The 24,461-nt window shown below is 34.7% G+C and overlaps 1 protein-coding gene across 8 annotated transcripts in view; it reads left to right on the top strand.

The window, feature by feature from the left end:
* LOC114194339 (ARM repeat superfamily protein) overlaps nucleotides 1-24,253 on the top strand; it is a 32,500-nt gene extending 8,247 nt beyond the window's left edge. The window contains exons 13-28 of one of the 8 annotated variants that reach the window (XR_014984094.1): nucleotides 1,274-1,413; nucleotides 2,173-2,293; nucleotides 7,177-7,314; nucleotides 7,444-7,521; nucleotides 9,544-9,686; nucleotides 10,323-10,440; nucleotides 12,568-12,702; nucleotides 14,322-14,515; nucleotides 14,617-14,764; nucleotides 14,845-14,958; nucleotides 15,103-15,204; nucleotides 15,447-15,752; nucleotides 18,546-18,595; nucleotides 20,151-22,971; nucleotides 23,347-23,447; nucleotides 23,827-23,899. Coding sequence is in view for 2 of the 8 variants with exons in the window: in XM_028084498.2 (XP_027940299.2) it covers nucleotides 1,274-1,413; nucleotides 2,173-2,293; nucleotides 7,177-7,314; nucleotides 7,444-7,521; nucleotides 9,544-9,686; nucleotides 10,323-10,440; nucleotides 12,568-12,702; nucleotides 14,322-14,515; nucleotides 14,617-14,764; nucleotides 14,845-14,979; nucleotides 15,103-15,204; nucleotides 15,303-15,752; nucleotides 18,546-18,595; nucleotides 23,347-23,447; nucleotides 23,827-23,897; nucleotides 23,981-24,007 (2,151 nt within the window). In the remaining 6 variants the exon portion in view is untranslated. Of the gene's footprint in view, nucleotides 1-1,273; nucleotides 1,414-2,172; nucleotides 2,294-7,176; nucleotides 7,315-7,443; nucleotides 7,522-9,543; nucleotides 9,687-10,322; nucleotides 10,441-12,567; nucleotides 12,703-14,321; nucleotides 14,516-14,616; nucleotides 14,765-14,844; nucleotides 14,980-15,102; nucleotides 15,205-15,302; nucleotides 15,753-18,545; nucleotides 18,596-20,150; nucleotides 22,972-23,346; nucleotides 23,448-23,826; nucleotides 23,900-23,980 lie in introns of those variants that run through there. The other 7 variants (XR_014984092.1, XR_014984093.1, XR_014984091.1 and 4 more) reach the window with 7 other exon arrangements.
* Nucleotides 24,254-24,461: the final 208 nt, after the last annotated feature.

The raw sequence follows: 24,461 nt of genomic DNA, 5'->3' as shown, positions 1-24,461 counted from the left end.
GAATTAAACTTAAAGTCCACTTTCTAAGAATGTAGAACCTTCTAACTGTTTTTAACAACCTTTTATTTGAGAAAGAAGAGTTCTAGCTCCATGTTCTTTGTTTTAGCATGAAGAATGGGATTATGAGTTTATTGCAACGATGACTTTATGATATTTCCGTAACAATGGCTTGCAAGGCTGTGGCACTCAACTTCATTGTTGAGTCTGACAACAATGGTCAACAATGGTTTGTTTTCAAGACCACCAAGAGATGAGGTTTGGTATGAAAAAGTTGTAGGACGTAGAGGTTGATTGTTTGTCATAGAGGTCAGAGACCCAATCTGCATCAGAGAAGGCAGGGAGTTGGAGAGGAATTGTTGTAAATAGTGGTTTACTTAGATAAAAATTTCTTAATGATCTCTGTATTGATTAAGATAAAATATCTTTAGAATCTTGTTTATTTAAGCACATTTTGTTTGCTTATTTTAGAGATATTGGTAGTTACAAAGTGAGGAGTTGAGAATGTAATTTGTGTGATTGTTATCAATAAAATTATACAATTATTTCTTGTGCCTTTGAGTAGTTTAAGATAATCAAAGCTCCTGATCTAAGGAGCTTATTTCTGCACAGCGAAGCAAGGATGAGCTGTTGCTGTTTGCAAGCCACCACTGTTTCTGGGGACAATGGTGGGCCCCATGCTAGCATCTCGTCAAAAGATCTGCCATGCACCAACGCTCATTGCTGTCAGTATAGGTGCATTTAACCCACGTGCCCAGTTCTGATGAGACTCTCTAGCTTTTACTTGTCCTAGAAGCTTATGCAATAGGAAGGAGGTTTAAATCATGATATGTTTGTTTCACCCCTTCACATGAAATATTTTCAAGCTTGAAGAATAAGTAATCATAGATGATAGGGTTTGGATTTTTTATTTGTTTTTAGGATTTGATGTGTCTGCTTATATGTTCATTGTAAATTTATAGTGATGATGAATGAAAATGTGATCAAAGGAATTTAGATACCTCATGAATGAATGTATATAGTGCAAAAGCTTAAGCCATCAGGTTTCAGGAATGGTTTTTGAGTGTTTTCTTTATCAATGTTGTCTCTATGTCAAAGTAATTAATTCAAAAGTACAGCAGCTTTTTGAATACGAAGTGATTTATGACCCTAGGAATTTTAGAATATTTTTACTATTAAAGTCAAATTGAAGCAAACCTATTTGTTTGTAGGATTCAAGCAGTAGTCTTTAATTTGAATTACTTGATAAATCTTGCCACTGTTTTATTTGAATCAGGCTATTGTTCGATATTTCCCTTCTATGCTGAAAGGCTCGGAAAAGCAGTTCTTATTGTTGTTGGAACAGAAAAGTCCTGTTAATGACAAGCTGATTGAAGTTATGGCAAAGGCAGGCTGTCATATGTCTTTCAATCATAGGTAAACTATGTATGCTGAATGTTCCCAACAGAATTACACACTAGAAAGTCTGCTTTAACAAAAACTACCATTGTTGCTACTATTTCAATGAATACTTGTATAGCATCTATATGTGTTTTGTTTTAATTTGAAAGATTTTTTATGAAAGAGTCATTTTTGGACGTTTAAAAGTTTTATCTGCAACTTCTTTTCATGTGAAAAAGAAAGGCCATTTTTCCGGACTTCTGATGCAACTGATGGCATGTGGCTTTGTCTCAATTTAGAAAGAATAATATTATTGTCCTGTATTTCAATAATAAGGTCATTGGACCTATAAATGCACGAGTTTGCTGTTTATTTTAGTAAATATAGAAAGCTAAATCTTGGGAAACAAATTCTTGTAGTTATGGAATTATTTTAAATACATAATCGTAGTTTTAATAGCAAGATACACCTATAATAAAGAATAAAAATATAACAAGGATAAAATAAAAAACTTCCTTAAATACATAATGAGCAACACAGTTTTGACATTTGGAGACATTAATTTGTAGATACTTCGCATTCATGTTGTCGGTTGTTCTAAATGTTCTAAATGTAAAGTTGACTAAATGGTTTATGAATTTATTTTTGTGATTTAAGGTAGTAAATTTTTAGAGTTGAGATGAAATTTTGCTTTTAGTTGGAGAAATGTCAGCTTTGAACTAACCCTTCTGAGTAAAAGTAGACTAATATTTGACTGCCTTCCTAATTTAGTTTCCCCGTGTTTTCTATATGCAGTGATATTTATCCATTTTTAAGGGGAATTTGCTTGGAAGGAACACGCGGACAGGCTAAATTTGCGGGGTCTGCAATTGTTGCTTTATGCTCCGAACAGTCACTTTTTAGAAAGTTGTTTGAGGTATAAGTTTTATTTTGAATGCCACTTCCAATTATATATTTGTTATTATTGAATATAGAGAAAATAGGGATTGAGATTAATCTTCCTTGTGTAGAAAATACACATAGGGACTGTATTTATAATAAAGAACATATGGGCTAAAGCCCAAAATACATATGAAAAATAATAATAATAGAAACAGAAAATAAGATATTAAAGATATCTTAACACTCCCACTCAAGCTGGTGCATACAAATCGTATGTACCAAGTTTGTTACAAATATAACTAATTCTTGGTCCTCGTAAAGATTTAGTGAAAATATCTGCTAACTGATCACTTGAGTTAACAAACTCAGTTTTGATGTCTCCAGACATAATCTTTTCTCGAATGAAATGACAATCAATCTTAATATGTTTAGTCCTCTCATGAAAGACAGGATTAGAACTGATATGAAGAGCAACTTGATTGTCACAAATAAGTGTCATTTGATTAACGTCTCCAAACTGTAACTCTTTGAGCAACTGCTTAAGCTAAACAAGCTCACAAGTGGCTGAAGCCATGACTCTATATTCTGCTTCTGCACTAGATCTTGCTACAACACTTTGTTTCTTGCTTTTCCAAGAGATCAAGTTACCACCAATGGAGACACAATACCCAGATGTAGATCCTTTATCAGAAGGAGATCCTGCCCAATCAGCATCTAAATAGCAAACACTGTTGTATGGTTATTAGAACTATATAACAATCCTTTTCCAGGGGATCTTTTAATATACTTCAAGATACGAATGAATGCATTCTAATGATCTTCACATGGGGAATTAAGAAATTGGCTTACCACACTGACTGCAAAAGAAATGTTAGGACGAGTAACAGTAAGATAATTCAATTTCCCAACCAATCTTCTATACTGCTTAGGATCAGATATAAGCTCCCCCTAATTTGGTAGAAGTTTAGTATTGGGATCCATGGGTGTATCCACAGACTTTGAACTCACCAACCTAGTTTCCTCTAGAATATCCATGACATACTTTCTCTGAGATAACAATACCATCATTGGACTGTGCCACCACAATACCCAAGAAATATTTTAGTTTGCCAAGATCTTGGTCTGAAAATGATGAGAGAGATGTTGTGTCAACTGACAGATGCCATGGTTGTTACTCCCTGTAAGAATGATGTGATCAACATATACTATCAAGTAAACACATCCAGCACTCGAGTGTTGATAAAAGACAGAATGACCTGCTTCACACCGAGTCATACCAAATTGCTGAACAACATTGTTAAACTTTCCAAACCAGGCCCTAGGAGATTGTTTTAGGCCATATTGGGATTTGCGAAGACGACATATCATCCCAGAAGACTCCCCTTGAGCAACAAACCCAGGAGGTTGCTCTATATAGATTTCTTCTTGCAAATCACCATTGAGGAAAGCATTTTTAACATCCAGTTGATAAAGAGGCCATTGTTGAAGAGCAGTCGTGGCGATAAATAAACAACGAAAGCCATCTTTGTCAAAGGGGAAAAGGTATCTCCATAATCCAACCCAAAAGTTTGAGTATAACCTTTAGCCACAAGACGAGCTTTGAGGTGATCAATAGTACCATCAGGTCCAACTTTGATAGCAAACACCCACCTGCAACCAACAACAGATTTTCTCAGACGGTAACGGGACCAGTTCCCAAGTTCCACTGTTATGAAGAGCACTTAGTTCATCTGTCATGGCCTGACGCCAACTAGGATGGGCTAAAAGCTTCACAGACAGTTTTTGGAATGGTCACAGAAGAAAGAGAGGAAAGACATGTATAAAAAGGTAATGACAATCGTTGATAACTCAAAGCAATATAATAAGGAGAGGAATTACGGGTAGAACGCATACCTTTTCGGAGGACAATGGGAAGGTCAAACTTAGGTGTCAGAGCCGGAGGAGACAGAGTAGTTGGCAGTTGAGTGGAGTCACGTGGTGGTGGTTGTGATCGTTTTCGGCGACTATATATCTGAAGAAGTGGTGGAGGAGAAGCTGACTGTGGAGCAGAAGTCGATGGTGAAGATGACACAATAACAAGGTCACAAATAATAGGAACATTAAAGGTACTAGGAGAGTTGTCACGATTGGATGGAGTCAGAGGTGAAGATTGACTCTTAAAATAAAGGGAGAACTCATCAAAGGTGACATCTGCAAAAACAAAATAACGGTTAAGAAAAGGAGAAAAACATTTGTATCCTTTTTGTTATCTTGTAAACCCCAGGGAAACACACTTATGTGATCTAGGAGAAAGCTTCTCAAGACCAGGACTGAAATTATGAACAAAACATGTAGACCCGAAAACTCTTAGAGGTAAGGAATGAAGAGGTTCATGAGGGAATAAAATGGAATGAGATATGCTATTCTTTAAAACCGAAGAAGACATGAGATTAATGAGATAACAGGCAGTAAGAATAGCATCACCCCAAAAATGTTCAGGAACCTCTCCATGAATTAAAAGAGTGCGAGTTGTTTCAATAAGATGTCTATTTTTACGTTCAGCTACACCATTTTATTGAGGGGTATAACCACAAGAAGTTTGATGCAGAATATCGTGAGAAGCCATAAATTGTTTAAAAGAATGAGAAAGATATTCACGACCATTATCATTGTGCAAAACTCTAATAGAAATACCTAACTGAGTTTTAATTTCATTAAAAAAAGATTGAAAGATATGAAATAATTTCGAACGATGTTTCATTAAAAATAACCAAGTACATCTGGAATAATCATCAATGAAAATAAAAAAATATTGAAAACCTAAAGTAGACTTAGCGCGGCTAGGACCCCAAATGTTTGAGTGAACCAAGGCAAAAGGGGACGAAGCATCACATGTGACACTACGAGGAAAGGAGTACGACTATGCTTGCCTAATTGACACGACTCACACCAAACGAGATAACTTGGACAAGGCAAAGACAAGCTGTTATAACTGGGCAAGGCTTGGATGACCTAACTGAACATGAAGAAGAGAGGGAGACTCAATAACTGCACCAACGCGTGTAGAGGGACATAGATGATAAAGACCATGAGACTGTTTTGAACTCCGGTCCTGTAAACACACAAAATTGTTGGTAAAAGAAACAACACAATCAAGAGAACGAGTTAGACGACTGATGGACAACAAGTTAAAAGGAGACCCAGGAACATAAAGAACATTATCCATGGTTAAAGAAGGAAAAAGTTTAACAGTGTCAACACCATGAGATGAGACTCTAGAACCATCAACAAGTGTAACAGAAGGTAAAGGATTAGGAGAGGATAAAGAAGATAACAAAGATTTGTTACCAGTAATATGATCAGTGGTTCCTGAATCAAAAACCCAAGGACCAGAAGAAGAAGATCGAGTCAGACCAACAAAATATGTACCTGTGTGAGCGACAAATGCAGTGGAACTAGAAGACTGTTGATCCTTATACCTTTTGAGAAATTTGTTGAACATAGCAGGTGTATCGGATGAAACAGAAGAAGGAGGATCTCAAGTAGACGAAGGTGGGGAAAGGTTGGTTTGAACAGCTGCAGCAGAGCAAGCAGGACGACCATGCAATGCATAACACTTGTCAATCTTTTGACCTGGCTTGCCACAATCTTCACACTCATGTAATGCATAACACTTGTCAATCTTGTGACCGAGCTTACCACAATGTTCACACTTAGGATGCCCTTTTCCCTATTTACAAAGGCGAGTCCGGTCATCACGGTGAGATGCCAAGCAGAAGAATCATCAACAGAAGCAGGTGTATCAGTGTTGGGTTGTTGTGGTACACTGCAAAAGAGTAGAGCAGGTTGAAGCCAAGGTGGAGACAACCGGGGAACCCAAAATTTGATCACGAATATGTGAATATTTATCAACAAGCCCGTGTAATGCTCCAAGGATGAAGAACTTTGAGCATTGCTCGATCTCCGTAGCAGGATCAGGGGAAGGAGGCAATAACTCATTGAACTCATGAAAAACAACAAAATGAATTTTACCCATATAATCAGTCAGAGTCTTGATGTTTAGAGAAAATAAGATCTGCAAATTTAGAACAGACACCATAGAGACGTTGAGTATCATTGGTGTATAATAACTTGGCATGCTCCCAGATTTGAGCACATGTTTCGTAGGAACCAAAAAGTTGCTTTAACGAAGGATCAAGAGTACCCTTGAGAACCACACGTAATTGAGCATCAATGGTTTCCTAACAGTCCTCCTCAGCAAGAGTGAGAGTAGGTGCTTTCGGGGCAAGATAATCAAGATACCTCTGACTCTTAAGCTAAATCGGACGTCTGATGACCATTTGGCATAATTAGGGCCAATTAACTTGTCAATGGATAAGTGTACATTAACATAGTTAGTGTAGATGGACGGGTTAGACACACTAGAAGAGATTTCAGAACTGGAAGAGGCAGCAAAAGACGCCATGGAGGAACTGGAAGAGGCGCGGCTTCAAAGGGCGCGTCAGGGAGCGTTGATGCTTCGATGGTGACGATTCTAGCGGCGTTGAGGTCGCCTGGCCGGGGCGTTCAGAATTGTACGGTCGCCACTTTAAAATGAGCAAAATTGACCTAGTTTTTGTCTAAAAGCCCTTGTCTATAGTCACCTATGCTTCAACTTTGATTTGATTGTTGTAAAAGCTTTAGGTTCGGAGTTGAGTAAAAGCTTTGTTTCCTTCTTATGGCTAGTAGTGGCTACTAGCGAATTGAAGCTACACCTGTTACCATACAAACCTATTTGCATGTTGGTTGATTTGTGAAAGCTCAGACTGCTCCATGAGCATATTTGAATTTGTCTATTGACAATAATAACTTCAAGCTATTTGTTACTAGTAGGTGATTTGCTTCTTAGCACTGATAATTAACATTATCCCTTTTCTGTTTTTTTCTGTATGTGCCCAGGAGCTAATTGATTCCTTATATAGTGAGCGGAATGTCCCTACTATTTTGCAATCTTTGGGATGCATTACACAATATGTTTCCAATTTTGAAACTCAAGTTGAAGAGATCACGTCATATATATTCCAGAAGATCATTCAAGTACTTGAATTTAATAATAAATTGTCTTGCTTGTTTAATTTATTTATTCTGCCAGAGCACTGTTGATATCGTGGAAGAATATATTATCTGTTTGAATTGTTTATGGAATAAGTTGCATATTTTGATTAGATGGAGCATTTGGATGATGGTCATTGTGCGACATCCTTTCATGATACTGCTCAATGTAGTGATTTTTGTCAGTTAAAGGTTAGTATGAGGAATCAGTACTTCATTTGATTACAAAGTTCTCATCTGAATATATAAATATTTTTTCTAATCTGTCGTATGCCATGTTTCTTTTATAAATATATACATATACATAATATGAAAAAAAATACAACTTGTACATATACATAATGTTGAATATTGTGAAAGAACTGTATAGGGTTAATCTTCCTTGTGTCTAAAATACACATAGGGTGAATGTATTTTTAATAGAGTTATACAAGTATATATGGTAACCAAACATAATTAACGCGATATCTCTAAAACATATATAAAAAATACAACATATACATATAGATAATATAAAGACAAAAGTCAAATTCGAAAATATAATTGTAATGAAAAGTTAATGAAAGACAAAAGTAATTAATAATAATATCATTTCCATAAATTCAAATAACAACAAAGTCAAATTCGAAAATAGAAATTTCAAGTTCAAAACTTGAAACAACAAAACATAACGAATGGGGTTGTTGGTTCAATGGTAGGGTGGATGGACTTGCAGTCAGCAGAATTGCACAATAACGGAGGAGGTTGTTGGTTCATTGTGGGTAGGGTGACCTTGGTCAATATTTTGGTGTAATGTTTGTTTGTATGGGCCTACTCATTTTCTTTAAAAGAAAAAAACACTTGGGTTGACTTCTGCTGGGAAAATAAGAGAGAAGATTAGGGTTTCACTGCCTTGGGTCATGTGGACCTGAGGCTTCTTCTCCTTTGTTTTCCATGAGTGCCTGCTGCAACTCCTTCATTTCAAATGGGTGCTGTGCTGCCACTTTGCAGCTTTTGCCATGTCTGTTCTGTGATGCCATTTTGAGACCCAAAGTCATTGGATGGGCAATCATGAAAAACTCACATCCCCACTACCACGTTGTGGTGGCAAGGTAAAACTCCACCAATTTTCACCATCGTCGATTTTTTTTTGACAGTGTTTGTGGGTTAACAACTCGATAATAGAAGACACAATAGATCCAACAAATCTTGTTAGGATAGATTCGGTTACCATCTTATTACGTGTTGGTTTAGGCTTAACTTAACCTTACGAAATCGGTCTGTGAGGTGAGGTTTGCACTCCATTATAGTATAATTTGTCCACAACTCTAGTTTATGTGGGATCTCTATATACCCCCTTGTGTCCATGACTCAACATCTCCAACGTGACACTATATATTTGCAGGTGGTGAGATGGCTGGTAACATGATAAGTCTAATAAATATTACTAGTGCAGAGTTTGATACCATCTTAGAAATTAAACTTTAAGCCTAACTTAATTTTACAAAACTAGGTTTTAAAGTGAGGTTTGCATTCACTTATATACAATAATTTGATAGTATCTTTAGTCGGTGTGGAATCTCTTACCGTACTTGGGAAGTTGTTGTCTTAATGTATTTCCACAATCAAAGCTTGTCGATCACCTTATCACCCTTGTTTCAGATATTGACAACAAGGATTGAGTTTGTTTGTAACGATTTGACACATCTTATTCTTTGGTTTTCTATATCCCGTAGCCTTCAATTTTAATATCGTGTTCTCAAATGCTGAGGTTTGGACCAAGGTCAAGAAAAATCTGTTCCAATGATGTCCATCATGTTTATAGTTTGGTTATTGTTGTGATGTCCACAAATCTAGAGAATATGGGTTTGTAGAACTATCTTGATAAGCTTGATCCCCAGATGGATAACTTTCCATTGCTGAAAACTCAATCAAATACTCTTGACTCTTTTTGTTTCTACTTGTAACATGAATAGTTGTTGCACCTTTTCGCTCAATCAACACTTTATGGTTCTCTTGGATCTTGGATACTTAGTTCTAATATCATAAATAGTTTACTGAATTGTGGATATAATCTCATATCCATATTTATTTATGATGAGAGAATAATTAAATAAGGATACTATCACTTTGAATTCCAAGAAAATAGTTATACAATGTTTCAAAGAATCACTATTTACATAGATATGATTTTTGACACATTCCATGATGTTAGTTTCGACCTTGATTTTGCAGATTTATTGGCTGAAAGCTCTTGTGAAGATTTCTTTGCATTATGAAGGGAGTCATGTTGAGCGTAGTATTAATGGATTGATGGAAATTTTGTCAAGAATGCTACGAGAAAGTGATTATTTCGTCAATACAACTGCTAGCTCCTGGTATAGCTTCTATATTTCTGTAGGCCAATTTTTTGTATGCATTACCTTTGGGTACACTAATGCTTTTTTCTTCATTTTCTGAAGGCCAATTCTTTTTTGTTTGTTTTCACTGATGCTATGCATCACTGAGACTTTTTTGTTTGGGTACACTAATGCTATGCATCACTGAGACTTTCTTGTTTTCAATTTGTTTACTTACAAATATAGAAAGTCATAACGGTCAGAGCTTTGTGTAGCTTGAGAAAGTCATAGGCTTGAACTTTTATGCTGTTGTACCAAATAAATTTAGGTATTATTCTTGACTTGCTTTTTGTGTTTATCCAACGTCATATTTTGTTCCTCTCTTGTTTAATAAACATCAATATTATATCTTTTAGATTCCTAAAACCTAGTGCAGTTCAGCTGGTTCATGTAGAATGAGATTCACATGCTAAGGACTTCATAATAATCAACTTCGAAATTGTATGCTAAATCAATTAGTAGTTGATTATTGTTGTAGTGAATAGTGATTAATTAAGTTATGTTTTTGATTATTTTTATCATTACTCTCTCTCTCTCTCTGTCTCTCTCTACATTGAAGTGTTCAATTTATGTTTTAAGCTTGCTTATAAATTTTGTTGTATTTACTACATGTAGTGAAAATGATAAGGCTCATATTAAATTAGCTGCTGCAAAAGCAATCCTGCGCCTTGCTAGAAAGTGGGATTTACATATTACTCCTCAGACTTTTCAGTTTTGTATATTGATTGCAAAGGTATGTATATTGAACTGTCTACATGTGAAATAATTCAGTTGGTAGAGAAAGTAGATGAAATTTTAAAGTTGATGATAACATCATTAAAAAATTGTGTAGTTTCTAAAATACCAAAATAAGATATAGTAACATTAAATTATTAAAAAACACACAATACCTTTCAAGATGTTAATAACATTGGCCTAAATTATATAGGTATTCTATTAATCTATTGTTACAATAATAGCTTCTTTGTCTTAAGAGTTGGAAATTGTAGTTTGTTTTATTCTTTCATGAAATTGGGCTTGCTCCAATGAGCACTGAATAGTTTAAAGTCAAACGCCTATTAAAAGGTGGACTTGTCTAAGTTGAATCATATTGTTGAGGTGGGAAGAATAATTGTTCTTGTGCATTATTGAATGGTTAGAACAATTGTACATACACACGAGGGCTATATTACTTGCTAAAGTTTGTGCACTAGTTAGGGAAACAAGAAAACCAAATGTAAACAAGAAAATAAGGAGAGGAAAAATACTATCTTCTCAAACCTCTATATAATCTCAACACTCTCATTCAAGCTAAAAAAGATATCTTATGGTCCCTACCCGTTACTAACATATCCAATTTGGGGACCTTGTCAATATTTATAGTGAAAATGTTGGTCAGTTGATCAACTTGAGCAAATTTGAATACGTGGTGAGACACAAGTAACTCTAATGTAAGACGTAATCCCAAAAGCGTGCTATAGAAAATTTCCTTATTTACACAATCACATCGTTAACAAGTATAAATATGTGGTTCATTTCTTATACTTGTTTCCATGCTTGAACTCAACCGAAGTTTGACACATTTCTCATGTAAGTTTCAAGACTTATGCCCACATGATCTTCCTTTTTATATTCATTTTTTAGATAAATTAAATTTGTATCTATGCAAAGTTGATCCCACTCCTCTTGAATTGTACCCTCTTGTCTTCTCTATATACTCATTTTTGTCATTGATTACTCTTGATAAATTGACTTTAATCCTAACTCAACCTCATCAAAATAGTTTATAAGATTAGGATTGCATTGCACATACTTATATTCTATAATTTGGTCATATCTCAAGTCAATGTGAGATTCCTAGCACACTCCAAAATTGTTCCTTCACAAAATTTTAAAATAGGAAACAAATTGAAACCTGGTAGTATTGTAACTATTAAGTAGAACATACCAATTGATATTGAAAATAGAAAACTGTTGTAAAATGGGATTATTAGGATTAATAATAGCCTAATATCTCTGTAGTAATTGGAAAAAACATCGCTAAAATCTACACATTCATTCCAACAAAGTTTATTTTCTTTGTTAAGAGAATGTGATTGCTAAAAGTAGGGGACTTGAGAATGAAGTATTTCTTTATTCCCTCTCATTATTCAAGTTGGTATCAAAGCTCCCAACCTTGGGGATTCTGTTTCTTCTGCCACCAAGGTGTGTGTGAAACATTAGATGAAGATCACCTTAGATGACATTAAAATTAAGGTAGAAATCCTTATGCAATTGTACTCTGACATCCATTACCACCTCTTAATCCATTACATGATGGGACCAAACATCAATGATACAACCCATGTCCCTATAGGAATTTAGTTAGCTAACATCTTCACTAAGGGACTTCTAAGAGGCAGATTCTAAGACTTTGTAGGGAAGTTGGGAATGATCAATATTCATTTTCCAACTTGAGAATGAATGTTGTAAATAGGGGATTACTATGATTAAAATATCCTATTATCTTCATAGTAAGTTTGAAAAATCTTCACATTCACTCTGGAAGATTTTATTTCTGTTTTTAAGAGAATGTGATTGGTATGATTGTAATTAATAAACTATTTCTTTGTTCCCTCTCATTATTTAAGTAAAACAAGCCAAACATTGGCTAATGTTTACTATCATCTTAAAAGTGAGTGGAATTTAAATTGATGTAGATCTTATACATGCCAATTGATCTGAAATTTGGCACAAGGACAAATATACTAAATTCATGTTTTGCCTAAACTGCTTTTACTAATAGCTCTTCCGTAACTATAAATTACATATTGATTCTCAATTGATTCGGTATTATATTTTTTATTTTAACTTTTGTTTTGTGTCTCTTTCTGTATTTTAGGACTCCTCTTTGTTTGTTAGGGGCACATTTCTTCGTAAGATCCAAAAGTTGTTGAAGGAGCATAAACTACCAATGAGATTTGCATGTGCTTTTGCTTTGGCAGCAACAAATGGCACCGGCGATCAGCAATATCAGGTGTGTTTATGGCTTCTAAATTGTGATTTTTACTATTTTATTTTTTGTTGATTTTATGATTTTATATTCATGTCAAGTTGCATTACCGGATGGATATTTAATTGTAATCTATGCGATTGAAATGTTGTAATGATGACCCCTCGGTATTCTTTTCTTCATTCATTCTTTGTTTCTCTGTGTCGTTTTTCTAATGGGAGTTATACAAGTCTCTTTGGCGGGAAAGAGGGTCAGTGTGAGTATAATCGTGGTAGAGATGACAAAAAAGTTGTATAAGAAATGGCAACATGAGCAGGAAGAGGTGATCGTTGGTGAAGTGTTGGGGAAGAAGGGGATGTCGTGGGCTAATATTTTTAATATAATTTCATACTTTATAGAATTTTAATATATTTTTTTAATATTTATTTTACAAGGAAACAAAATCAAAATCACTAATATCAAATTAATCTTCAATTAAATTTAACTTTGTTTCAATTCAAATAAAAAAGAAAAAAATTAAAGTGATTAAAAAGTTAAAGGTCAATTTAAATCATCAGGAATAAAAAGATTATATATATATATATATATATATATATATATAAATCATTAAAATTTTGCACTAAAATGTTTTTATATATCACACTTTTTATTATATTTAATTTCCATATCAATTTTAGAATAATTTTTTGTTTAAATTTAAAGTAAATATAGAGTAATATGCAAAAACATTGTTTATTATTTTTAATTTAAATAATTTATTTCTTAAAATACATTTGTAAAACTCAAATATTTTACCTTTTAATTTCATCTATATCACATGAAACATGTTCGAAGGCTTTACATCAGAAATCTTTTGTTTTCGAAAAATTGAAGGCATAATATATTATGCACCTACTTCTATAGTGTTAACATATGTAATTATTAAATGCTATTAATTTGCATGCAATATGAAATACAATTAATTTTTAGTCACAATAATCAAATCAAATTCTTCAAATTCAAGTTTCAATTTAAACATTCAAATTGCAAATCAATTGGTTTAGTACACCAATTTAAGAATTATAACATCAAAATTTAATAATTTGGTTTGTTAGAAATGGTAAGTCTCTTGTCACATGCGTGATTAATGCAACCAATTGTAGGGAAAATTAGTGATTGACGTCACTTTTTCATCTTTTTTGCTCATGAGTGGGAGGGTAATAAAACCACCCTCCCCTCCTTTTCATCTATGAAAATCAACACTAATAAATAGAAACAAAGCGATCAATTTCAATCCCTAGCCTCAATTCTTCATGCATAGTATAATCATGGAAACAAACTCAGTGTAGTAGTTGTAAGGTGAGGTGTTGATGTGGACTCTTCAACAGACCCCCTCACGTCGAGGAGTAGACATATCAAACATGGGATTAGGGAGAACCTGATAGTAGGTGACTTGACGCCCAACACCTTGTTAGGATGAGATTTGAATGACTTTGATACTTGAGATAATGTAGTGTTTTATTTCCCATTACAGCCCTAGAAGAAAGCCTGCAATATTATCATTATTGTTTTGTTCTTGATATTACATATATTATATGCTAGAACCTGTCCTATTATGGGTTATGCTAATTCTGATTAATGGTTACTGATGCTGTTTCTTTTAGACCTACAAGTATATGGCAGAGTTTATAAGGGATTACACTATATCAGCCCGTAAACGAGAAACTTCTTCTGTTCAAGGAGTCATCATTGATTGCCCAGCATATGTTTTGGTCTTCTTGATTCATGTGCTTTCTCGGAATAATGAATTTCCATTTGAAGTCTGTCCAGACGAAAAAATTTATGCTGATATTTGCAGGTAATATATTTCAATTATTATTTTTCATATTTTAGTTTTAATAATTATGCATACGAATATACACCCTTAGATAGTGACACATCTTGGTTGCTTCTTTGTAGTCCACTTTTCTTTATCCTGCAGGCATTAGTTGATATCAATATTGTTGATGGTGACTTGGACATTGTTGATGATGCTATCCTGCATATAGTTAGTATTTTTCGAGCAATCAGAAAGGTTGAGGATGGTGTTGATGCACAGATGACAACTGTAAATTTTTTTACCCTGTTCTTCATTAATTTCTCGTGTTTGTTGTATGTAAGTTTTATTTGAGTTTTTGTGGAATGCAGAAGCTGCATATGCTGGCTGAAATTGGGATATTTATATTAAATGAATTAAGCCACGGAGGAATATCCAAATTGCAAACACCTGGACAAATTTTATTGCCTTCATCATTATATAGAGTGAGTCCTGTTAAGATTGATGTAAGCTTTCTTGAGGATGCTGTAGACAGAACATTTAATTAGTTTGTAATTTATTTATTTTTAGCTTATACAGTTCTTTTCTTATGCATTTTTTTTTTCTTTGGATGAAACATTTCATTGCAGACTAGTTCAAAATGTCCGACGTCATGTTTTGATGAAAATTTTCTAAGTAGAATTTTCCAAGCACTTAAGGAATTTACGTTGGCTCATCCACAAGCTCAAAAGGTACCTTTTTGCAAATACAATGCTATAATTGTGTCTCATTTGTTTTTAATGATGATGGCAATGATTTTTTCTGGGGGGGGGGGGGGGGATACTAACAGACTGCAAAAAAATTTCCTGAGCATCAAAAGGGTCAACATGATGTTAAAAAGTCTAATATTAATATTGGTGGTGTATTGGACTTGGCATCTTGCAAACCAAATGATTTGTCAAGGAGAGAAATAACAAATGCTAAAACTGTGAAGCTAGACATCCCTTCGGTGAAAAGGAGAAAATGTGTGCCTGTATCTGTTGGTTTGCATGAATGCTCTACGATCGAGAAGCAACAAAAGATACCATCAAAACATTTTGGAAAGACAAAAGAGAGCAACCTGCTTTCATCAAGTGATTCTGCTTGCTCTAAGGGTTCTCTGTATGAATCACATGTGCAAACCCGTAATTCAAAAAGAGCTGCTGCTTGTTCATTGGAGAATGCTGTGACAAATAGCAAACATATTGTCGAACCTTTCAAATGTCCTAGAACCAAACGGAAAGATACAAGTGGCTCAAAGGTTGGTGGGAATTTCTTTGAAATATCATAAGTTTAGTATTGTTTATTGTACTTGCATGTTCATTTAAGTATATTTAATGAATTGGATGAAAAAAATGGATTTAATTAGAATGCAACAACAATGTAAAGTTTTTTAAGCTCATTCTAAAGGAGAAGGAAATATGAAGAATTATTGCCCATTGCTTATAATTCTCTGTACATCAACATTTTAGAGCTGAGTATACGGAATGAAAAGGGAAATAAATCTTCCTAATAAAGACAACAAGAAATGAAATAGTCTCCCCAGGGAAGACAGTAATAAAAAACAGATTCCTACCTTAAAATATATAGCATTAAATCCAAATAGCAAACATATTGTTGAACCTTTCAAATGTCCTAGAACCAAATGGAAAGATACAAGTGCCTCAAAGGTTGGTGGGAATTTCTTTGAAATATCATAAGTTTAGTATTGTTTGTTGTACTTGCATGTTCATTTAAGTATATTTCATGAATTGGATGAAAAAATGGATTTAATTAGAATGCAACAACAATGTAAAGTTTTTTAAGCTCATTTTAAAGAAAGCAAATATGAAGAATTATTGCCCATTGCTTATAATTCTCTGTACATCAACATTTTAGAGCCGAATATATGGAATGAAAAGGGAAATAAATCTCCCTAATAACAAGAAATGAAATAGTCTCCCCAAGGAAGACAGTAATAAAAAACAGATTCCTACCTAAAATATATAGCATTAAATCCAAAAAATATTAAAATCATAATTATACAAAATTTAGAAGTTTCTATAGAATCTAGGTGATTCCAGGGTATCTTCCAGCACATTTCATTACAGGTTGACATCTTTAAGTGTAACTGTTATAGTAAATATTTGGAAGTCATGCTTAGGATGATTTCTGATTGGTTGACAGTGTCAAAAATTTTAGGTTAACTGTGCTTGAAACGTGAAAGCTAAACTCATGAAAATAATATATAGTGTGGCAAAAACTGTAAAATATTAGCTTTCTGTATGTTCTTGCTTACTCAACCCTTGAGGATCGTTATTGTTAGATATGAACCATTGAGGGGCATTGTGCTTTGAAGCAGTTTGGACTTTGGATAATGCTGCAGTGTTTTATGTTATGTAAAATATTTCCTTTTTAATTATAATTTCAAATTGTCATTTAATTTCAAATTGTCATTAGTGTTTTCCAATTTCCCTATTGCATTCTCAATTTGCGTTTAGGATGAGTTGGCTGCTTGACATGTGAAAGTTTGTTTGACAATTTGGTCAAGAATTTGATCATTGCAACCTTGTCTCTCTAAAACCTTCCGTCATAAGGCTTGAGGGGCATTGTCTTTGAAGCACTTTGGACTTTGGATAACGTTGTAGTGTTTTATGTTATGTAAAATATTTCCTTGTTCATTATAATTTCAAATTGTCATTAGTGTTTTCCAATTTCCCCATTGCTGTTATTGTTTACAGTTTTCTAGCCTAAAATATATTGGTTAGCATTTCTCTTTTGTGTCTACATCAACTATATACCTAGTGCTGTAATGAACAGAAAATAATTAATCTTAATTCTCTTTTGAAGTGATAAATTTCCAATAGACACTTGAACAATATAATAAAAAGAATTAAACATCTCTCATAAGTCTAAGTCAACTTTTATCTTAAAAAGTAGACTTTGAATATAACTCAACCAAACAAAATTTAGCTATAAAGTGAGGTCTGTATTAATTTATTAACTATACTTTGGGAATATTTCTTGTTAAATGTGAAATTTCCAACATGCCCCCTCATGCCAAGGATCTACATTTCAAATGTGAAAATAGATATTTATGAGTGGTCCAACTTCAAGTGGCTTGATAGACCTATCAAACCTAGCTAGGATAAGTTTTGGTACTATCTTATAAATTGGACTTTTAGCTTAGCGCAAGTTCACAAAATTGGCTTAGGTACCCATCTATGTCTTATAATTTGATCTTAAGTTGATGTCTTACCCCGACACTATGCACCTCAATTTATGGAGAAGTTGGATAAGGGAGCTTATCAAAAAGTTAAAGTTCTCAAATTGATTTTCATTTATAAAAGAAATTTGATTTATTTGATCTATTTGATTCATTTTATTTTATGACTGCAAGTGTTTACTAGAGATTTTATCCATACATTTCTTTTTAACAGGCTTTGAGCCTACTTCTGAGGTTATATAAAAAAGTATAAACTTTGTATTAGTCTATTATCAGTAGCATATGCTTTATGAATATCCTAAAGCTTTAATTATGTTGAATCAGTAAGTAATTTAATCATTATAAGGTCAATGTGCGATTGGAAAGCAAACAAGACTTAACTTCATCTATAGGATTTTGTCTTCAGAAGCCTTGGTTTTTAAAGTTAGACGTAGTTTGGATTAGCTTTTAGCTCATGGGGACTTTTCAGTTCTAAAATTCAAGCGTTGATATTCTTTGGCAAGTGCAAACCTTTGTTAAGTTTGTAAATGCTTAAGTACTTATAGAGAAGTTATATGAGAAAGTTTATGAATAGTTGATAAGCATGAGATGATTTTAAGTTTTAACATATGGGATATGTTTGACTCATTTTACCTCTATTTTTTATTTTCTTTTCCTTTTGTACTAGTTAAGAAGATAGCGCTATGCTTTTCTTGTTAATGCCATCTGAGAAATAGGTTTAATAAATCCCTTGTTTTGAGCTTCATTTCGTCTTTACTCGTCTTTTGTCCCATTTTTACGCTGCTTAAGTGTTTCTTGTGGAAACAATTCTTAGGAATATCACCTGACCACTTTTTTTTTTTTTTGTAGAAACAGGATGTACTAGAAGATGTTTCAAATAAAATTAATTTCATCCCCCGGTGAGTTTTATGATAACTTTTTGCTTTCTAGTGTTTACTGCATTTTTATTGGAAAAGTTCAGTTTTCTTTAAACATTTTCAAGTTTGGTAGAAGAATATGTCTAAATTCATTAGTTCCTTTTTCGAGCTACAAATTTGAATTGGATCAATTCAGATATGTTTAAATTACATGCATTTATTTCTTATTTTTAGGGATGTGTGGGGTTGGGTTGGGTTTCATCTAATAGTTATTCAGCTAGGTTAAAATAGTTTGGATGGTATTATTAATTTTTCTATGAAATTGTGTTAGAGATTCAACTAAAAATAAAGTGAACTTACTTCTCATAAGCGAGTGCAAACTTTACCATATAAGTTGGTTTTGTAAAATTGAATTAGGTTTAAAATTTACTTTTTAAGAATTTGGTTGAGTCGATCAGTACCAAAAAAAATAAAAATTATCTATAAAGTAAAAAATATCTTTTTTCTTTATCGATGCTTTTCAATATACCTTTGAAATATTTATATTATATATGTATTTTGATTAAATAGTGCATTTAATCAAACTAAAGTAACATTTAAATTATTGAGATTAAGGCATAAATAAGAGGATGAACGAGACTATAATAAGAAAATTGGTGTTAGCATGTGATTTTTCTCAAACTTTATGTTTATAAAGTATAACAACAATACATTCAAGTGAAAATGTATAATATATGAATGGATGGGTTAGATTGATTTCAAGGGTTCAATACCAAGAGTCAATACTCAAGTGAACAATGAGTTTTATTTAGTCAAAATTTGGATCGATTTGGATTCATGGGTGTTCAAATCTCTTAACACCTTCTAATTGTGTTCTGGCCAATGCTTCTCTCCCCTTTAGAAGGGGTTTTAAAACCTGCCATCTGGAATCACTTTACACTTCATTTTATTTATTTATTTATCTTTTTTAAGGATATAAATGTAATTTAAACCTCAAAAAGCCCCAAGTTCAAGAAGATATTGTCCACCCTCCAATCTGCTTTACCATCCTTCATTCTCAATGGCAGCCTGACCCTCTCATCCCCGTTCCACTGGTTTAGAATATTTTATTTCCTATATCCTCCAAAGAAGCCAATTTATCTGCACAATTATTCTCTTCCTTAAAAATATGTGAATATTTGAAATTCATATTGATACAAGCAAAGAATTAGGGGGGCATATTAGGAAGACACAAAAGGTTTACGAAAGAAAGAAGTGGAAACCAATTGCATGGGGACCACAAGCCCACACATGTTGATTCTGATACTAACAGAATTGCCTACGTGGCTTCTAGAAGGAGGAGGGAGATCTTTGGTTTTGGGAGGCAGAGAGAGGGAGGGTTTGAGGGGGGTTTTTCCGTGGGAGGAAGAGGGGGAGGGCTTGTTGGATTTTGGGCAGGGAGAACCAGATAGTGAGAAGGCAAGGCCATGGAAAGAGGGTCATCCTCAAACATTTGTTTTTGAATTCAGTAATACAATCAGTATTTTCTTTTTATTTCTCCATTTCTTTGTGGTTACTTATCAATTGGTATCAAAGCTAGTTGTTTCTGGGAGTGCAGGGTCATTACACGAAACGCGATGGAGAAGCGCATTGATGGCCTTGAACAACAACTCGCGGAGTTAAGAAACTTGATCATTGCTTGTAACAGGTCTCGCAGTGGCCGACCTCACACACAACGTTCGCACAGACGACGGAAGGTGCATGATGAGGATAATGGTGATGTGGAGCGTGACGACAACTCACGTTCGACGATACGGAGTAGTAGTGGCGAGTCGTCGAGGGATTTCGGAGGACGGAAACTCAAGATACCCATCTTCCATGGTGATGACGCTTATGGATGGATCGTTCGAGCTGAACGATACTTCAAATTGAACTGGGTGCACGAAGAAGAAAAGCTCGATGCAGTGGTAATCGCATTGGAGGATAAGGCCCGGAGTTGGTATCAGTGGTGGGAAGAACAAAGTAAGGAGCTCAACTGGGAGGAATTTAAAGGAGCGTTGATTCGACGCTTCCAACCAGGGTTGGTCCAAAACCCGTTTGGTCTGTTGTTGAGTATTAAGCAAAGTAGTTCCGTAATGAAATACAGAGAAAAATTTGAACGTGAATCGGCTCCATTGAAGAAGGAGGAAAGGATTATGTTGAAGGGAATTTTCATCAATGGGTTGAAAGAAGAGATCCAAGCTGAATTGAAACTCTATGCCACGGGCACATTCGACGAGTTGATGGACCGAGCTTTATTGTTAGAAGAAAAGAATAATGCCTTACGCAAGGTTGGGTTGATGGGCTCAAAGAAGGTGGGTGACAAACCACCTATGAAACAGGCGAAAGGGTTCACTAGATGGGCGAAGGGTGGATTACTGAGGGGATGAGCAATAAAGTGAATAAGAGTGAGCCGGTTGAGAAGAAGACAGTGGGTGGAGGAAGACTCTCTCAAGCTAAATTGAGAGAAAGGAGTATGAAGGGTTATGCTTTAAATGTGGTGAAACATGGGGAAAGAACCATATTTGCAAATTGAAACACTTTCAATTTGTATTATTGGAAGACTCTCAAGAGGAAGAGACGGAGGATAGTGAGGGAGAGCAGGAAACGGTGGATACTCTCACTATTAAGGTCCTGCAGATATCATTGAAAAGCAAGGAAGGGTTGACTTCTAATCGATCCTTCAAGGTGATGGGGTGGCGATTTTGTCCTTTCCAGAAAATTGCAATACTCAGCCTTGAGTTTGATACGTTTCTTTGAGTGGGAAGAATTAGCAGCTGAAATTGAGAAGGATGTGGAACTGAATAAAATTCTACAAGATCTGTTGGTCAAGGAGGGAGAACACTCAGGGTATAAGATGAACAATGGGAGGTTGTATTATCATAACCGACTGGTGATTCCTAAGGACTCACAGAAAATCATCAGCATTTTGAAAGAATTTCATGATACAGTTGTGGGAGAACACTCGGGATACTTTTAGACCTACAAGAGGATTTCAAACTTGTTCTTCTGGGAAGGAATGAGGAAGAACATTAAAGAGTATGTGCAGAAATGTGATGTGTGTCAAAGAAACAAGTATCAAACTCTAAGTCCAGCAGGTTTGTTACAAACCTTACCTATTCCTAAACATCATTGGAGGTTTGCCCAAAGCAGGGGGAATGGATACAATATTAGTGGTGGTGGATCAACTCACCAAATATGCCCACTTTATTGCTTTGGCACATCCTTATAATGCCAAAGAGGTTGCAAAGTTGTTTTTAAAGGAAATGGTAAAACTTCATGACTTTTCAGAAACCATTGTTTCCTATAGAGACCGGGTTTTTATGAGCTCCTTCTGGACAAAATTATTTAAGTTGGTTGGAACCAAATTGAAATTCAGTTTTGCATATCATCCGCAAACTGATGGGCAAACGGAAGTGGTAAACAGATGTTTGGAAACTTATTTAAGATGCATGACTGGTGCCAAACCAAGACAGTCACATAGGTGGGTTAGTTGGGCTGAATATTGGTTTAATACAAACTATCATGAAGTCACTAGGATGACACCTTTTAAGGCAATGTATGGAAGAGATCCTCCTCCGGTGATTAGGGGAGATGTTGCAACAATCTCAGTAGATGAAGTAGCTGGGATGATACAAGACAGAAATAAAATGTTAGATATATTGAAGGACCACCTGGTGCAGGACCAAAATCGAATGAAACAGCAGGCCGACAAAAGTAGAAGGGGAGTGGAGTATAAGGTTGGGGAGATGGTGTATTTGAAGATACAACCATACAAATTGAAGAAGTTGGCTAAGAGAATTAATCAAAAACTTAGCCCAACATATTATGGTTCGTATGAAATTGTTGAGAAGATTGGAAAAGTGGTGTATAGATTGAAATTACCCGAGGATAGCAAGGTGCATCCAGTTTTTTATGTGTCTTTGTTGAAACCCACTATGACAGTTGAAGTTGTGGTTCAACCGTTACCACCATATGTGACCAAGGAAATTGAGTTACAGCTAGAAGATGTTTTAGCTATGAGAGGAGATAGCAAACAGTCATTAGAGGTATTAGTAAAGTGGAAGAACATGCTAAATTGTGAGAATTCATGGGAATCTTTGAGCAAGATGATTGAAGCATTTCCTGATCTTCACCTTGAGGACAAGATGAATTTTAAAGAAGGTGGCTTTGATATGGGTGGCATATTAGGAAGACACAAAAGGTTTATGAAAGAAAGAAGTGGAAACCAATTGCATGGTGACCACAAGCCCACGCATGTTGATTCTGATACTAACAGAATTGCCTATATGGCTTCTAGAAGGAGGAGGGAGATCTTTGGTTTTGGGAGGCAGAGAGAGGGAGGGTTTAGAGGGGGAGGGCTGGTTGGATTTTGGCAGGGAGAACCAGATACTGAGAAGGCAGGGCCATAGAAAGAGGGTCATCCTCAAACAGTTTTTTTTGAATTCAATAATACATTCAATATTTTCTTTTCATTTCTCCATTTCTTTGTGGTTACTTATCACATATTCGAAAAAACTGCAAATACTTTCTCCATCTTTTTATAGCCAAGGCGTAATTGTGACATCAGAAAAAAGTCTTACAAAGTAATGTAGAGTCACTCTCCAACCAAACACATATTTATTGACAGCTTCCTAGGAATGCTCTATGACGAGAACAGCGGCCATTGTTTCTGCATATTCATCTATTCATCTTGTTTTCTATATAACTTACGTTTTACATGCCGTTTTTTTGTCTTTTAAATAAATTACAAGGTTTCCTGTTTCTTGTTGCAGTGAACCTGGTGAATATTCTTCTCGTGGTGTTGTTGGTATAAAGGCTGCAGTTACAAGACGCCAAGCTGTCAGAGAGGAAACACCACTGAATAAGGAAAATAGTAAGTAGTTTCAACAACCAGCAATGGATCTTATGGCTGATATTTTATACATTGCAGGCATTACCTATTAAAAACAGTCATAATATTTGAACATTGGTAAGCATGTAAAATTCCGTGGTACAGATAAACACAGAAAAATAACATGTGAATATGATGTTTTCCATGGTCCGTGGGTGGAAATACAATTAGAAAATCGAGGCTTCATAAAAACATTTTAAAGAAATGTTGTACGGGCAACAATCACTGCCACTAGGATAACTTAATGATGTTTAGTTTTCTGCTACATGTCAGTAATGGTTCTCAAGATTCACTTGAATGCATATTTGGGAATTTTCATGCCCTAAAGAAATTTCTCTCGATAATGTGAATTTTGGTGCAGCAAACGTAAATGCAAGGGGAAAATGCATGGAAACATCAGCTTCAGAAGTTGTCAGTACAAATGCAAATGCTGTAAAGTCTTGCCCAAATATATTTTGCTGCCTTATTTAACAAATGTTTATTTGGCTTTTTAGATTTTTGTTGCTTATTTTCAGGTTAGAAGAACAAGACGGAAAGTATAAATGTTGTGCCTTGTTCTCACGGACACGGAGCTTTGGAGACCACGTATTCCAATCCAGAGTCATGCACAAACTATAACATCTCACTCCGTTGTTATTTTTTGCATTATTACATGCTGCAACCTTCCCCGTGTTGGGAAGAACTCGAGCTTGTGTTTATACATTTTCTTATCCTGTATGCATGCTAAAACTTTGTACTCCCAAACGAATGCTCTTTCTTGTATTTATTTACTGATATTTTCATTTAGATATGATGATTGAGAATAGCACATCAACAACAGTGGTGGGAGACGATATATCTTAAAAGAGTATTACCATGCGAAAATAGAATGTGAGATATAATGAAATGTCTAATTGAATAAAGCATAAAAAGTATTAGTAAATCGCAGAACCAAATGTAAAAGAATTCAGTCAATAAAATACAAAAAGTTATCAATGATGGAAAAACTAAGGACAA

The sequence above is a fragment of the Vigna unguiculata genome, chromosome 8 (genome assembly GCF_037176805.1).
Source record: "Vigna unguiculata cultivar grain cowpea cultivar isolate G323 ecotype 2 chromosome 8, ASM3717680v1, whole genome shotgun sequence".
Taxonomy (NCBI): domain Eukaryota; kingdom Viridiplantae; phylum Streptophyta; class Magnoliopsida; order Fabales; family Fabaceae; genus Vigna; species Vigna unguiculata.
The sequence above is the reverse complement of the archived record's forward strand: the minus strand, read 5'-3'. Positions and strand labels throughout refer to the sequence as shown.